Source organism: Protomyctophum bolini (assembly GCF_963924005.1).
Source record: "Protomyctophum bolini genome assembly, chromosome: 11".
NCBI classification, from domain to species: Eukaryota; Metazoa; Chordata; class Actinopteri; order Myctophiformes; family Myctophidae; genus Protomyctophum; species Protomyctophum bolini.
The window spans coordinates 13,337,855-13,355,645 of NC_137872.1; the positions used below are offsets into that span (position 1 = coordinate 13,337,855).

General features: G+C 42.8%; 1 protein-coding gene across 1 annotated transcript in view; it reads left to right on the forward strand.

Moving 5' to 3' along the window:
• Window positions 1–483: 483 nt before the first annotated feature.
• usp43b (ubiquitin specific peptidase 43b) overlaps window positions 484–17,791 on the forward strand; it is a 92,637-nt gene continuing 75,329 nt past the window's right edge. Inside the window, exons 1-2 of the mRNA XM_080775813.1 lie at window positions 484–1,427; window positions 7,809–7,958. Coding sequence (XP_080631939.1) covers window positions 774–1,427; window positions 7,809–7,958 — 804 coding nt within the window. The 5' untranslated portion in view covers window positions 484–773. The remainder of the gene's footprint in view (window positions 1,428–7,808; window positions 7,959–17,791) is intronic.

Sequence of the window (17,791 nt, forward strand, 5' to 3'; positions counted from 1 at the left end):
AAACTAATAGTGAAAATAACAAATTTCATCTCATCAAAATAGGCACACTGTCTAGGTAGCTATATCAGAGGCGGCAGCAGCTGTTCAACATTACATTACAGATAATTGATATTGTTATTTCCAACCAGTGTGTAATCATTGTATCTCAGCAGCATGTTAAAAAATGTAGCCTTGAAGTTATTCTATAAGTGTTGTGTCATGACTCATGCCATGTTGAACTGCAGCACACAAGATGATTTTTGGTATATAGCCTTGAACTAAAGTTGCACCATGCCTGCCAGAAACAAAAGTAGCCTGTTAGTACTAGAATGTTGAACAAACAAATATACCGTAATCCAATAGTTTCGGCAGCTATGTGAAGGGGTGTGCTGGAGAGTGGGAGGGGGCAGTCAGTCAATCCCAAGCCTTCCAGGAGCCAAGTTAGAAACGATGGGCAGCGCGCTGCAAGTGGAAGGCGCTGCGTGTCATCCTCCTGGGTGGGTGGCATCATGACGAGATGTAGCTGGTGGTGGTGACATTGGCAGTGAGTGGACTGGAGTGATGATGGTGATAATGAAAGCCTTCAGCAAGTGTCGGAATGTATGAGCAACGTTTTAGCGCCTTACTGGATGGAACAGTGTGTTGTTGTGCCTTGGCTTCGAGGATGGTGGCACCTCCGTGCGCTTTTCTCTCTGCTGCCCGGGCAGGAGACAACATGGTGATAAATATGTGACACGTGGGATTCGGAAATTGGAATATCAGACATATCAAACACATTTCTCAAGAGGATAGTCATGGAGAAGCAGCTGAGATTCAGAGATGAAACGCCGACGTCTAAGGAGGCGAAGGAGCACAAAGAAAAGAAACCGAAACCCGGGAAGCTTTTCCGAAAGAAGTCGCTCAAGTCCGTCGGTAGTTTCATGAACAAGATCATTAAAAGTTTAGGCACTTTAGCCCACTTCGGAGACGCTGACGCGCGTGACGCAGAGGACGACGACGGGGGCTTTCGGGACGGTGCGCCTTGTACGCTCAGCGCCAACTCAGGAATTATCATCAAAGACGACGCGCTGATGGTTCCAACCGGGGACCACCACCACCATCACGCGGTCAAAAAGCCCTCGACCGCGATGTCCTCTCGCACCTCGGCGAGGGAAAAGTTGTCGTGGTGCTACGGGGACAACATCCCAGGCGTGCTAGGTCTGAAGAACCACGGGAACACCTGTTTCATGAACGCCGTGGTCCAGTGCCTGAGCCACACCGACCTGCTGGCGGAGTATCTGGCTCTGGAGCGCTACAAGCTGGACTGGAGTCAGATGAGGAGGAACGGTGTGGTGAAAAGTGACGAGACGCAGCCTGCCAAGAAGGGAGAGGTGACCGAGCAGCTGGCGTCCCTGGTCAGGGCACTGTGGACACTGGAGTACACCCCGCAGCTGTCCGTGGAGTTCAAGGTATACACGTTTTAACTTTTACTTTACACTCTCCTCCAGTCAGTCAGTGGTGGAAAAAGTAGCCCACTCAAATGTTTCACTTATAATAACTAAGTAAAAGTGTCAATACTCACTGCCATGCAGTAGGCCGACAAGTCTTGTAACTATAAGTAGCCTAATAGTCCGGTATTCCAAATGTACTAAAAAGTACAATACAAAAGTATTGGCATGTGGCATCAAAATGTAGGCCCTACTTAAAGTAGGCCTATACTAAAGTAAAGTACAGTTTTAAAATAATTGTTGTGGAGTAAAGTACAATATTTGCACTAGATGAGTGTTGTGTTACCACCTGAAGCAGGTGCAGGCAATAATTGCATCAATGCTTGATTGCACCTGGCATTTATCTCTCTTGATAAAAGCCATTGCACAAATAATAGTGAGATGAAAACCTGCATGAATGTACACAAACTACACATTCAAAGACAAAGCCGATGTATGATGTTTACTGTACTGTCTGTAGTGTAATGACATAATAACAAATACAACTTATGTCCACAAGGTTTTAGAAAGCCTACTATAGTCAAATATGAATCCAGGTTGCATTATGCACATGACCATCATATCAAGTGAATAGAATAGTCTGCATTCAGTTTGGAAAGGGGTGTCACAGGTCTTGCATTATTTGCCATTACTGACAGCAAACCAAAACCTTCCTACTGGTAATTACAAGCACAGTTCAAGCCCTGAGACTTCACTCAGTCTGTCAGATTATAATGATGTTGCTGTGTCTGTCTGGTGCAGACAGTGTCACAGTGTCTGAGGGCATAGGGTTACCAGGTGTCTGGCTGAAGTGCTGCACGGGCACTTTCTTCCCTGCAAGGCTCTTTGTTCTAAAGCACTGTCAAACCTTGGAAATAAACAATGGCTCCAGTGTGCTTTACACTTTACAGAATGCCAGACAACCTTATTAACTAAACCAGCGTGTGTAATACAGTTGTATATACGGTACATTGATTGCCCGTCTGACCGCTATCAGGCCTTCTCATTTCAAAGTGCCAACTATTTAGTGAGAAGCACATGGACTCGCAGTGAACGCCGCCATGCTGTACTGTGCATTGCATTGGTCCTCTGGATAGAATACAGGGATTTGGATTTGATTTGGTCAGTGGAACGCTCTCCGCTTCCAAATCCGACCTCTCCGTGGATCAGGAGGCTGTGACACCATCCTATCAGGAGACCCTCAGGCTCTCCCACTCTGTAAAAACAAAACAAAAAAAACACCAGCACACTTTATCTGCCTGCAGCACTTTGTTCCGGATTTCTCTGAGCATGGCAAGATGAATATAATATAGAGCAAGAGAAAAAAAAAGAAACAGCCACAATGGATTTATTCTTGGAAATGCTAATTAGGCTGAAAGGAGGGGGTGTGCATTTTGCTATAGGCAAGGCACACCCTGACCCCCTGCAGTAAGAATTCAAAGGCGCTACAATGGCTCTCCTCATCCTCACATTTGGAAGTTAAAAGGTGTAATTTTAGCTGCACAAAGTGAACTAAGTGTGGTTGATTGTCTATGCAGATTGGGTTACAGTTATGTTCAGTGGCAGCCATTGTTGCATCGCTTGTTGAACAGGTCTGGTCTCAGGTGGTCTCAGGTGAGATCTTATTCTTAAAGCTTACTTTTCCGCTTTATTTTTTACCTCCCTTGCTCTTTGACCCCGTGTTCAATGTGGAAAGTGCACCAGCTCCCCAGCCTGTACAATTAGTTCCCTATTGATCTCTTACAGGAGCCTGATATTAGAGGATTTGAGGACCATTAATACGGTAGTCAGAGGGAAGAACGTAGAAACATCTAGTATAGATTTTGAGATAAGGCTAAAAGAAAAAAACACCCAAAGCCTCCTGCTGTCATGTGATGGGGACGTTTCCTGTGTTATAGAAAGGGATTTTAGCTTCTTGGCTGTGGTTCTTAGTGACCATAGGAGGTCCTGAGTTCACAGTGGCTGTGGTCTCTGCCTTCTAAAATTGCCTGTTAAGTAATACCACAGCTGCCTGGAGGGACACATGATAATCAGATAGCACTGCAGCGCTGTGTCTGAAAGACTTACATTAACTCTCAGCTGTAGGAGCAGCAAGTCAATGCAAGTGATTTGAAAAAAAGAATTCCAACATACATATTTGTTCTCTCCAGAAAATGTTGTTGCTTTTGTTTGTGTAACTTGATTACCAATTAGCACTTGGCACATCTCTGCAAGTCATGAATTCACTAAACATGACTCCCTTATTACCTCTATGAATGTGAAGACTGAGGAGCTCTTATAAAAAGTTAACAGAATTAAAGGGATTATTTTGTTGACAATCAGACATTCAGCTGAAAATAGACTGCAGTGCTGCTCTTCTTTGAACGCAATTACACTGCACTACAGTTTATACAGTACAATACCCAGGCCTCTGTATAGGCACGAAGTGCGGAATGTGGAGATAGTCTCCGTTGATCAAAAGAAAAAGTTCCCACCAAAGTATGTGCATCAGCAGCAGGCTCTCTGTCCTCACAGGTCAGCCTGGCTGCGGACTCCCAGGCTAGGAGGAAAAAAACAACAAAGCAGTTTCTGCAAGATGACTGGCACATTGCCACATTCCAGTAGCACCTGGCTCACAGGACAAAGGGAGTTTAGGGAAATGGGGGTGGGTGCATGGCTCCATACATTTATATTAAAGGTTACGTGCCACCCTGTGACTTTGCAATGTTCTACTTGTTCACTGTGGCTTAACATTGGCCGTCACCAACACTGCAGCTGAAGGACTCCGCTTAGTATTATGAGTGCATTTTGTGCTTTTGATCCGGACAGTTGATTCTGATGATGTATCCCCCCCCCCCCTCTCCCCGTCATGTTGGTGTGTTTGCACAGGCGGGCCCATACAGGGACGCAGCCTTGAACTCCAAGAGTTACCCAACAGCCAAGAGCCAATGTATTGGTTCCCTTAACATGAGAGGCCTTAGAAAGGAGTGGGCCAGGGCAGAGATGGTAGAGAGGCCTGCACAGGACTGTATACAGGAATGTAAGTCCTCTCTTCTGTATTTTGAGGAGATGTTGCTGTTGATGGGCCTACTATCTGGGAAGTGCAGTCATTTTAATGATTGGCATGTTTTGGTCAGAAGTCGGGACCTCATTTTGCTAACAGTGACACTATCACTCAGGTATGTGTCAATATTTGCTGCCTCCATGCTGATCGCTTAATGATTATCCATGTTGCTGGTTTCATGAATTTGAACAACTTTCAACCTGGCATCCGTATTTTGTGTTGTAGGCAGAAATGTTCAAGTGTATATAAATATCAGGGCATAAGTGTTTAAAGATATCAACGGGAGAAGGGCCTCATAATGCAGAGTCTTGCAGACGGATTGAAACAATGTTCATTGTTATCTTCTTCTGAAGGATGTGCTTCACCTTGATACTAACATGATTGAATCATGCCTCATTACACTCAAACCAGTCTGAGAACCCATCGTCAAAAAATAAGGAAAACAAGGAAAAACATCACCCTCTTTTTGAGTCAACAGTTTAGACTACACTCAAACCAATGCCAGTCCTTGGCCATCACAGTGTTGTTTTTTAATACTACTGCACCAGATGAAGGGCTCCATTTTTGTTAATTATAATACTAAGACAATTGCCACCTTAGAGGTACTTGGGGTAATTACTGTTATTACTTTGCTGTAATAACTATTTACACAACAGCATGCTGTTATGAGTGTGCCCCATAGTTTTCATGGTTAATCTGACAATGGCACTTGTCCCTGAATATTTCAAATTGAACATTTAACGCAGAGTTCATGATTTTTCATAATTGGAAGGAATTGAGTAATTGAGGGCATTTTGTTGCAGCAGTGTATTGTGCATTAAACTGCTTTGCCAGTTGTCCACCATAAAATGCAAGGCTATTAAGAACGTAAAGTAGACTTTCATTCATCCTGTGGGGGAAATTAACTTTCAGCTTCACACAGCTGATTGCTGCTCAAATTGTCATGATTGCTCAAGGGTGTGCTGTCAGGGGTTAAGTGTCATGCTCAGGGACACTTCAACATAGATTCTTGGCGGACCTGTGACCTTCTGATTACCAGGCGGCCTCTCACCAACACCAAGCTACTGTTGTCCGACTTGCCTTGACTTCATTGTCCATCCGGCTTTGTCAGGAAGCCAGATGGGCAGGCTGTTCTTTGTGACTGTGCTAGCGAATTCCCACAGGTTGGTCAGAGCGCCTGTCGGCACGGTTGTTGAACTATGAGGTATAGGTTGTCCCTCCACACGCGCTAAGTCCTCCCAATGAAGCGCCTCATTGGCAGGTGAAAAGAAGCGGTAGTCCATTCCATGTGTATCAAAGGAGGCATGTAGTAACTTCATACCAGCCCTACAAAGAAAGCTCCAGACCCACAGGAACGCACCCAGGGTGCCGGCCCGATTCCGGCGTGCCGCCCCGCGTCCGAAACGGTTGAGAAATGACAGTTACCGTGTGGGGGTCCCTCTACTGTACTGTACTGGCAGTCTGGCACACCTGAAATTATCATATATGGTTAATATGTGCGTGTGTGTTTGTGTGCGGGTTAGGTTGCGCACATGTGGTGAAAAACAACCATTCTGTTTTCGTGCTCAGACGCACCCAGCCAGCCAGGCAGGCACCCAGCCAGGCACACACACACACACACACACACACACACACACACACACACACACACACACACACACACATATCTCCGTGCACACACACACACACACACACACACACACACACACACACACACACACACACACACACACACACACACACACACACACACACACATCTCCGTAAGGGAGTGGTTGCACCACTCAAATATATGAGCGTACGACCATCATATAGTCAGTGGAAACAAACTCACTACTGACACATGGAGGTTCAGATATAGTACCAGTATTCAAGATATTTTGACATGTGACCTCAGATTTATGCAAAATTAATGTTCAGTAAGCAGCCAACATTAGTGGACAACACCATTTGTAACTCTGAGACAAATGGAACCAACCAGAACTGTTAAAGGTCTGTTTGGTTCCATTTATACACTCAGAGTTAGTTTCTCAGTGCCTCCTCCTCCTCCCCTCTCTGTATGTTGTAACCACTGCTTCATTCTTCCTAGTCTACCCAATATAATATTATTCAGATAATTCCACAGAACAGCCATATTGTTATGATGTCGTAGCCATTATGACAGACAACACATGACAGTGTGTGTAGGGGGGTGATATTAGTGCATTTTGAAGCAATGATCTGCTGATCTCTCTCCCTCTCTCCCCCTCCCTCTGTCTTCTCTCTGTCTCTCTCTCCTCCCCCTCTCACTCTCATAATTTCTCATTACTGCCTCTGCTCTTCCAGGCTGCCAGCTGTGGTTCACGCGGTTAATTCCTGCCTAATTGAGTCGTGTGCCATTCACAAGACTGAACGCCGCACATTGCGTTTTGTGTGGGCTGAGGCAGCCTACTTTCTGAGTGGACTGACGGCTTAGATGTCAAAAGAAAAGCTCTCTAGATGTGAGTGCGTTGAGAGGAAAGGGATATGGATTGTTTTTAAGTAGGAATCAGGATAAGACTTGGCGTAGGCTTATTGTTTGCAGTTTGAAACAAATCTATTCCCATCGTTTAGCTGAGATGACTTTGCATCAGCGTGGGTCGACTGGCTTGGTTAGTGCAGATTTGCAATTCTAGAATTCTTCTGATCAGCGTTCTGTGGCGAGAGAGAAATTAGGCTTGATAAGTGATTGATAAGTGTGCATGCCCACCGTTTTCTCAGTATTTAGAGAGGAACTGCTGCACTTCAGGTTTCTGTTGATAGGGGTCCATTCAGTAGCTTGAATTATAACAACAAAACACTCCCTGGTTGTCCACATACACATTGTAAATACAGGTACAATACAAGCACTGCTTGTGATTCAAGGCTATGTGAAAGATAATTGTGTAAACAGTAGCTAAGAGCAGCAAAGCAATGTTGTTCAGCTACCCCAGCTGCTGAATTCCAACAAGAAGTGTATTAATTCCATTCGGTTTTAAGTTGGAAAAAAAGTGGGATTATCTGGTTAGCGTTAGCCTAAAGTTATTCATTTTTTTAAGTCTCTGCCCGTGCTATGTGCCACTGAAATTAGCATATACTGTATACTGTATGTACTGTAGCCCAGAAATTGTCAACAGTACGTTACTGGATTAAAACCTCTATCCTTGCATCCTTGCATCCTATGCACTCACTCACTCACTCACTCACTCACAGGGTGCATTTTTACACGACTACACCATGCTCTTAAAACTATAGCTAGTAAATGCAGTATATGATGCCAAGCTATTTTACTTAACATAAGTTTACTTTCTCTTCCTACCTAGACTATAGTGTCCAAGTATGGTTCCCAGTTCCGTGGCAACTCCCAACACGATGCCCTGGAGTTTCTCCTCTGGCTACTGGACCGAGTCCACGAGGATGTCAACCTGTCTTCCTGCAGCAACAACAACAACAAGATCAAAGCCCCGGGGAAGGTAAGGCTCCACCAGGTCCATGTCTGCTCAGCCCAGTACTGGAAAAAGTACTGCATTGTTTTAGTAAAAGTATCAATACTCCAATGTAGAACTAATCTTTTACAAGTAATGTCCGGAATTCAAAATGTACTTGAGTAAAAGTACAACAGTATTGGCAATTTGGCATTAAAATGTACTTAAACTACCAAAAGTAAAAGGTACGTAGAATGGTCCATTTCGAGTTTTCAATTTTTTCTTTTGAAAATAGCCTCACAATGCGTTGTGAGCTTGTAAGCCGGAACATGTATAGGGCCCGGCTGAAGTGGTTACTGTATGTTTTCTAATAATAAATAAAGTACCGGTAACTAGTAACTAAAGTTTTCAAATAAATGTAGTGGAGCAAAAGTACAATATTTGCCTCTGAGATGTAGTTGAGTAGAAGTAAAAGCATTGGAAATTGGAAATACTCAAATAAAGTACAAATACCTTAAAATTGTACTTAAATACAGTACTTAGTTACTTTCCACCATTGCTGCTCAGCCTGTGTAGGAAGGGGTTAATAACATGGCCATTCTTCCATTTCCGGTGCAAGGCCAGTGTGCCATATCTGTTGACGGCTACCAAAGTAAGTGGAACTTACACAGATAGCAGCGGATATCTTTTATATCTGCAGTTATGTAGGGCTTAGGCTACCAACACAAATCAACAATTAGCTCTCAATAGATGTGTGCAATGGATCAGGAAGAATGGCCTTGCAAAGATTGTATATTAATCCAGATATTCAGTCACGGTTGAAGGTCTATTGACATATTGTATAGTAATTCTCACATTCACTGTTGATAAACGGTACATATATTATATGTATTTTCTATACAGTACATTCAATGTATGAATTAGTATGTGCAGTCTATCTACAATGTATTATATTATACACATTGTACGACTGCACAAAATATTAATTCTTGCATTCACTGGCGATATATGCATAGTGATAGATTCATTTAATTCACTGTGCTATATAAATGCACCATTTACCATTCACCATACATATTGACAAACTCTCATTCAGAGATCCAGTGCAGCCAACTAGGACCACTTATCTGTATGTCATTTTATTCTATCTTTTGTTTTCCCCTTATCCGTCTTATTTTGGTGCTTGACTCTTAAGGTCTTTACACACTGGGGGTGAATTTACCACGCGAATAATTCCCTTTAAAAAAACAACAACCCATGAAGTCAATGCAAGCTTCCACATCAGCAACGGATTTCCACGGAGCGAAAATGCGTCTGTTATTTTTCCACTCTGGCTCTGCTGGCGAATGCTACACCTCTGACCAATCAAAATGCAGCCCATAGTTTTGGTCTATAAGCGGCTTACCATACAGTAGTAGTGAACGTACCTGCCGTGATTGTGAACAGAGCCGGACAGCAGCTCTGCTAGGTCGGGACCTAGCAGAGCTTTTTTTTGTGTTGTTAATTTGCGTCGTATTGCTAATTCGCCAGTGTGTAATGACCTTAAGTCTTACCTGTTTTTGAAAGGTTCTAACAGCTCCAACGTAATTGTTCTGCTAACTCAAGGGTCATTTTGACCCAGCCAGGAGGTAGGCAAGAAGTCATGCGAGGAACAGAAATGTCTTTGAATGAATGTTTTGCCATAGAGGCAGTTATATTCATTGATCACTGCAAGTCATTTAGCCTTGAGTTCTGTCAGATTCATAAAGATGTCTTTGATGGTGTGAAAGGTAGGATCATAAAAGTACAGACATGTGCTTTGTGTTTCTGCACAGGCCGCGGTGCTCTGCATGAGTGTATCCATACACAGCACAAATTTGCCCAATATTGCAGATGCCACACAATCTTGAGAGAGTGATGAAGCTTTCTTTTATTGGTTTAGGTCAGTGATTCGCAAACATTTTCATGTCAAGGACCCCCACATTGATACTGTAAATCTTATCCCCACGGATCCCCATTTGAAAAGATTATGTGCCAGGTCATCCCTTGAGAGAACAGTTGTGTTGTTAAAGCAATTTTCTAAAAAGATTAGTCCACATTTTATATATATATATATATATAGACCGGACCTGACTTTTAGAACCAGTGATATAGGTTACAATACCTATCTCAATATTGTTCATTCTGATGTCTGGTTTGAGGCAGAGATTACGGCCGGCGATATCAGTTGATGCCAAGAACAAAGCTAACACGGGTTAGCTCTAGGTTTCCCATTTGTTCAGCACTGCAGGGTTTGTTCAACCAAAATCAGCATTGTTATCTGATACGTAGCTAGCGACTTTGCTCCGTGCATAACACAGCGCCTGGAGACGTAGAGAGAGAATGGTGATATTTCTCCATGGTCTGCCCAGAGTCAGGCCTGAAGGCCCACCAGAACCCCATAGCCCCTGGATGGAACTTTGATCTGCTCTGCTGTGAGCCATTAGTGTAGGAGTTTCATGTATTATTCAAAATAAAAACCTTTGTACTTTTGATGTACACACCCCTCTTTCTTTCTGCCGGGTGATAAGATAACCAACGGCAAAATGTGCTACATTTCACTGTCGGAGTGAGTCACCACAAATAAATGTACACATCATCAGCATCCTGCATATCCTCAGGCGTTGCTCTCTCATGTGATTCATTCTGTTGTATCTTCTTCAGTGGTGCAGGATAATGCTCACACTCCCATCATGACTACTATATGACCATACGTGATGCAGTGCTTTAACACGTCTTGTTATGAAATTGGCGGACGTGGACAAAATATGAGTAGTAACGTTTTGCTGTGTTCGCTCACATAAATTGGAGAGGAGTATGATGCATGTTTTCTGGAAGGAGTTAACAGCGCAGTGGACTATTAGACTGTCTGTATAGTGTAACATGGCCATAATTAGGCTTAAGGGCTAGTCTGCCTCTCTTCTCGCTAAAGTATAGCTTGGTCTTGTCCTCTTTTATTGAAGGTGACACCGTATCCTTCTGCTAAGAGGACTCTGATCAAATACACAATCAGTAGTACTGAGATGAATGAAAGGATGGATCGTTGAAATGTCTCTGTATTGCCAATACAAGAATGAATGTGTGACCCAGAATGGACAATTTGTACAATTTCAAGACTAACATAATTTGTGGAGCTGGAAGAGCAAGTTTGTACATGTCAGTGCAGGGCATCTGTGTGAACCTGAATGTACACAAGCCTCCCAAAAATCCTGGTGTTCTAACTTCTACCCCAGGGGTGGGCAAAATAATTGGTCATGTTGGGAACAAAGACAAAAAGATGACGTTTAAGGTGGTTGCACACTGGACGCGTTTTTCGGAAAACCGAAACCGCTAGAAATCTCGGTGTGTGGGGACTGGGGACATTTAATCTTGTGTTGGATTCTTCTTGTAAAATTAGATCAAGTAATGTAATCCTCTGCTCTCTATACAGATATATCGCATCGTGCCATCTGTACAATTACATTACCGGTATGTACAAATTCTGTAATTTGTGTCAACAAGAATTACAAGATAGCTCAAAGGTGGATTTTCATCAAACTTGGGAATGATCAGTTAAAGAGATTATTGGTTGGAAATGTCAATGGTCAAGGTCACATTCAAAACTACACACTCATATCTAAAAAGGAAATGGCATAATCTTGACAGTAGCACAGTGTTGGTGCAGACTGCAGATATGTACTCTACTGAGTGTACACAATGTTGGTGCAGACTGCAGATATCTACTCTACTGAGTGTAATCTGTAATCAGACTGCAGATATGTACTCTACTGAGTGTAATCTGTAATCAGACTGCAGATATGTACTCTACTGAGTGTGCACAGTGTTGGTGCAGACTGCAGATATGTACTCTACTGAGTGTACACAGTGTTGGTGCAGACTGCAGATATCTACTCTACTGAGTGTACACAGTGTTGGTGCAGACTGCAGATATCTACTCTACTGAGTGTAATCTGTAATCAGACTGCAGATATGTACTCTACTGAGTGTAATCTTTGTTTGTTTGTAACTTCACCCCTTTTGCAACCAGATCTTATTCTAATGGTGTTTGGGAGACAAGAAACATTTTAGATTAGATAGATGTTTTTAGATATTTTAGTATTTTCATGATGTCATGGACACTGGGCTCACTTTTTACAGCCAAAACATCTGTACAAAACAAACTTATGTCATGTGTGAGGTCATCAGTGTGAGCTTTTGTTTCCTCTCTGAAAGTGTTAACCTTCTAATGAGAAATGTAGAATATCAATTTCACTACATTGCCATACCAATTTGCTAATGCAAATGAGTCTGGAGCCTCAAACCCGTCATGCCTCTGGACGCAATTAGACATGAGCTCGCCATTTTCAATCAAGAAAAAATGGCAGCCTGGTCACAAGCTTTCTCATATTACAGCCAAAGTGTACACTAAAATATGTTTCTGAAAAGGTATGCAGGAAATACCTAGGCAATGCAGTAACAGAATCCTGTTGTCTCTATGTGGTGTCAAAATGCATCAGTGTGAATCAGAAACAACCTCATAGCTTTTGAAAGTGCAAAATAGTTAAATAGGCTTCAGAGATGGTTACCACCAGCATTGCTGTAGCAAAAGAAATGGCACTGCCACAGAAGGCCACCTTCCTCTGAAGTCTTGCACGAAACATTCTGTGGGAGATCATCTAATAATTGTTCTTCGGTAATGATTGCAGTGAGTGATTGGCACAGTATTAACGTTTTGACATACACATTTACAAAATAATTAACTAACTGATTACTGTATATTTTTTCCATCCTAAATGTTGTCCACATTATAAGCTCACTTTAATGTATATGTGTAATTACACCAGACATTACGCTATGGGCAAGGAAAAGATATTAAAACAATGTTGAATGCAACCTAACACAGAGATACAATATTGAACAATGGTACAATCAATGTGAAACTATCTTAATACATTGTTTGGCTACCGTAGCAATTCAAGTTCTGCAGGTACAAAATAGCACCTCAAAAAGTAAAACACCTGGCTTTAATATAGACTGGCATTTTCTTTTGTGCCTTAAACTGATTTTTAAGGCGACTTAGTAAATCAACTTAGTATCAAATGTTGCTGGTGTGATTAGCAGGGCCATCCTGGGGTTTGTGGGCGAATAGTCGGAGTCAGGTGACATACAGTCGGGAACCCCCAGTACAGATCACAGATCTGAAACTTGTGACGGACCATCTTATAAGACACACACGTGATGGAGGGAATGGGACTTGGAGCTGATGATGTAAAAATAACTGTAAACCTGCTGTGTTTTATTTCCTCAATTCCTTTGTGAATAATAAACGTGTATCATTTTAAATTTGAGAAGGGCTGATTGCTTTGTGCTGTTGCACATGACAAATGAGCCTACATAATTCTAATGATTAAGTAAGTAAGTAAGTAAGCCTTGCCGAGCCATGAGGCCCATAGGGCAGGAGCCTATCTCCTGTTTCTGTAGCATGAGGCAGCTTTGATGCACAAGTACACCCCCTGGACATGACGCTAGTATGTTGCAGGGATTTACCCCCAATCCAACCCTTGATGCTGAGTGCCCGGCCAGGGATCGACCCCCGACCTCCCAGTCTTAGGGTGGACACTCTAACCACAAGGCCACTGAGCTGGTGATTCTATAATCTAGAATCTAGATTATCTGATGATTCATTGGTGAGCCCCCCCACTCCGCAGACATACAGATTCTGATTCCGATGAGCCGCCCCACGTCCGAAATGGTTGAGAAATGACAGAGTTACCGTGTGGGGGTCCCACTACTGTACCCTGTACTGTACTGTCACTGTACTGTACTGGCACACCCGAAATCATCATATATACAGTAAATATGTGAGTGTGTGTGTTTGGTTGCGCACAGGTGGTGAAAAACAACCATGCTATTTTCGTGCTCATACCCACGCAGGCAGCCAGCCACACACACATAGCTCCGTAAGGGAGAAAAATATAAAAGCAGAGTTGCTGGTAATATAGAAGTCATTACATGTATGACATTGTTTTGCGTACTGTACAATGCTGCATGTTTATGCAATTAGCCTCATGAGACAAGTATTATTGGGTTTAAATACTTAGTAGATAGTAAGTAGATAGTCATTTAGCGCCCTTCTTCCATAGATTTGGCATACTGTACCTTGCTGGTGGACCCAAAGTCACTTGTGAGATGTAACTTGTGAGATGTAACTCAAACTATGCTAATAACAGAAATTACATTGTAACTACAAGGTATTAATAATGATATTACTGGATGTAATAAGAAGTTTAACAACAAGATACAACCAAGATAAATTTAAATATCTGATCGTGTTTTGTTAATCTTTATGCTACAAGAGAGATAATATGTTGTGTCAATACATTCCGTATACTGTAACTACCAACCCCATTCCCTTGTTATTCATTGTGCTGTTTTATGGGACCATAAACCTCGCTCTAACAGGCTTCAATGTGTAATTTGGGATCATTTCAGAAGAATAATGTGTTGTAATGGAAGAGGGAGAGAGAGAGAGAGAGAGAGAGATGGAGTCAGTCAGACTCTGAGTCAGAGAGAGCACAGGTCTGTACTGTGGCCTCCATCCAGACTCGGAGCAGAAAATCTCCTGTGACGGTTGTCAATTCAATTCAAAGGAGCTTTATTGGCATGAGAAAACGTACGTTTACATTGCCAAAGCAGAAGTGGAACAAGACAATCAAATTAAACAATGTATTTACAAATAAATATTGGATATAAATAGGAATTAAATAAAGGTGTTGTCTCTCATGTTTGTCCAGGCTGTCTGCCATTGGCCGGTGTGTTCTCCTCACAGACGCTAGAGTTGTGAGGAAACATGTAGACCACAGCAGGGGCAGATATAGTTCCAATAATATATAATATGCCAGCTTTCATGATTAAGGGTCGTGTTCTTTACCTCTTTCTTGGCCGCATCCCCTTCTTCACAGAGTACTTGTTGAGAAACATAGCCTATAACAAAGCTAATTGTGTGCTGCACAAGGGGGGTGTTACTCTCTATTATATCAAAATGTGTTTGCCATTGGAGCCGTATCTGTGTCAAGACGCTGGCTGCCGCCGCCCTTGTTGTTGCTGCTTTGAGGTCGTTTGGATATTTTCTTTATTGTGTTTAGCTTGTTTATTTGTTTTGTTTACTGTTCCACTGCGGTCCTTCGCCTCCTGTTCAGACGCCACCTTCGTGCCTGGGCAGCCAGCCGAGTCATCCAGGGTCACTACCAAATCTTGTGTGTGTGATCGTACGTGCATGCATGTGCGCACGCCGCACGTGTGTGTGTGACTGTGTGTCTGTGGGATGGGGGTAGCCTAGGCCTGTTTACAAATCCACTCACGCTCGTACTCGCAGCCCAGGAGTCCTAGCTAGCCTCACTTCCCCCTGTCTGACTGCTTCCCTTGCAGCTAAAGCCAGGGCCCCGTGGGGGAAAAGCTAATTGTTTTTCACCACGCGTTTGTTGAGTCACCCAACACAGGGGACCCAGAGCCCAGAGGGAAGGAGGAAGAGGGAATCCCTCCCACCATCCCCCAACCCACCCACCCTCTTCCTCGTTCCAGCACGAACACTACCTCACTCGACCCCCCGATTGTAATGGAGCGTGACAATCACAACTCTGCATGTACACAAATGTGCTGTGTGGACGCGCGCACACACACACACACACACACACACACACACACACACACACACACACACACACACACACTCAAACACACTCTAACATTTACTGTACATTCCCTATTGCTTTACATCACATGGTTGGCACACTCTAGTTGATAATTTATCACTTAGGCAACAGGACAAGTGTGAAGCTCTTTCTCACTCCCTCTCTCTCGACCCCCCCCCCCCCCCCCCCCTCTCTGTCTGTCATGAATGTGGCTCTTTGTAAGTCAGATGAAGAAAGAAGCACTTGTTGTGCACTGCTCCTATACAGATATGAAGAGGTGAAGCAGGGATCTGAGCAACACTGGCAGTGGTTGGACTGACAAGACAGACAGAATGTGAAATAAAGCTTTAGATGCAGAATTACTCTGCATCTAAATAATCCAAATGAAGAGGCAGTTTGAGTTTTAAAGTGTCATTGGAGATTGAGGATTAAATTAGCTGGGCTAATACAAAACTCTTTTAAGGTGACTTCAGACCAAACAAACTCATTCAGACTAGTCAAAGACTACTTAAAACTCTCATATTGCAACAGACTAGCATTTTTTATCTGCACAAAGACAGTCTGCTTAACATTATTTTCCCCCATGCAAATTGCAGAAAGCGGTCAGCAGCAGTGCTGGTTTGCAGTGTTGCCAGGTCTGCTTATTATAACATAGCCTAATATTCATAGTTGCCCGTTGCTTTATAGTTTGGGCTTATTTCTGAAGTGTAGTTGCTTATTTGGGCTTGCTTTCATGATTCTTTAAAAAAAAAGTAGCTGATGTAATAGGGCTCAAGTAGTGAAACTGGTTTCTCCTTTTGGATTTGTTTTCATAGACCTGGTCGCTTGTTTTACTCACAGAATCTGGCAACACTGAGTTTCACCAAAACAAACAAAGACGGCATTATTTTTGCTAGTCTTGATTTGGAGATTGATTGATTGTCCACGTCTACAGTGGAGTCCACTACAGTGGAGTATTTTACCCCCTCATCACTACAAAATGTTAGGGCCTATTTCCTTCTACTAATTTTTTTTTCCCCTAGAGAGGCTATACCTAATCTGCAGTGCAGACTAGAAAAATGATAAATGTATTTAGACAATCTGATACTCCCAACCAATATGACTTTTTTGCTAATTAGATAAAATAACTTTTATTCTGTAGTGTATACCTTTTTTATGCCTTGCCCATGTGTGTGATGTGCTTGGCTATAGGATATGCAGTGCAGATGACATTTACAGACTTGTGACTTTGGTATTGGATGGTAAAATGTTACCTTGTTGCCATACTGCCAATAGGCTAGCCAGACTAATATCACTGTGTAGATATTGCTATTTTATACTGTGGCAGATTCATCTGGCTTCCAGGCTAGCAATAGGCAAATGTTTAAAAAATGGTTATTTCATGTTCTGCATTTTGATGTATAAATAGAAGGGCAGAGGAGCGGCATTTATTTTGACAGGTTCCCAGCTGAAGCAGAGATGCAGCTAAAATAGGTGGTGGCACTGAAAATAAATCAGTGGCAACCTAACCTAAGGTTTCGCATTAAACATGTTGGCTAACAAACACACACACAATACTGCGTTAAGAATCCTATGATTACATACGTTGATCATGGTCATTGGTCACCAACCCATGGCGGGGCGTGGCCATTGCACTCCGACCACACTGACCACAGTGAATAGCTGTCCGTGTGGTCAGAGTCCTGTGGCCGCGTCTTGCCCTGGGTGAAGGTCCTTGTTGATCAATGTGTCTGCCCTACCGGGTAAGAATAATTACATTCAGCCACAGACTCATCCCTACTCCGCACACCACAAAGCGCCTTGGTCAGCCCTTTGTGTCAGTAGCCATCAGGCGCCACAACTAAGCTTTATTACTCCATATATGAACATTAAGACCTGCATGTCTGTTACTAACTTTGACAAGCGAGAGTACTAACCCACGGACTAGTAGGACTAGGATGTACACTGCTGAACTTTAACAAATGCCTGTTAAGGATGAATGTATAGCGAAATATCTGTATTGATTTATATAATTCACTAACTATTTATTTTATTGGATAGACTGGTAATCAGTAATCACTGTACATACAGTATAATTATGTTCACTCATTCATTCAGAGATCCAGTGCAGATATCTAGCACCAGGGTTAGTGTCCAGTATCTTTATTCTCACTTCTGTTTCTGCTGGACATCAGGGATCAATACAGCTTTATC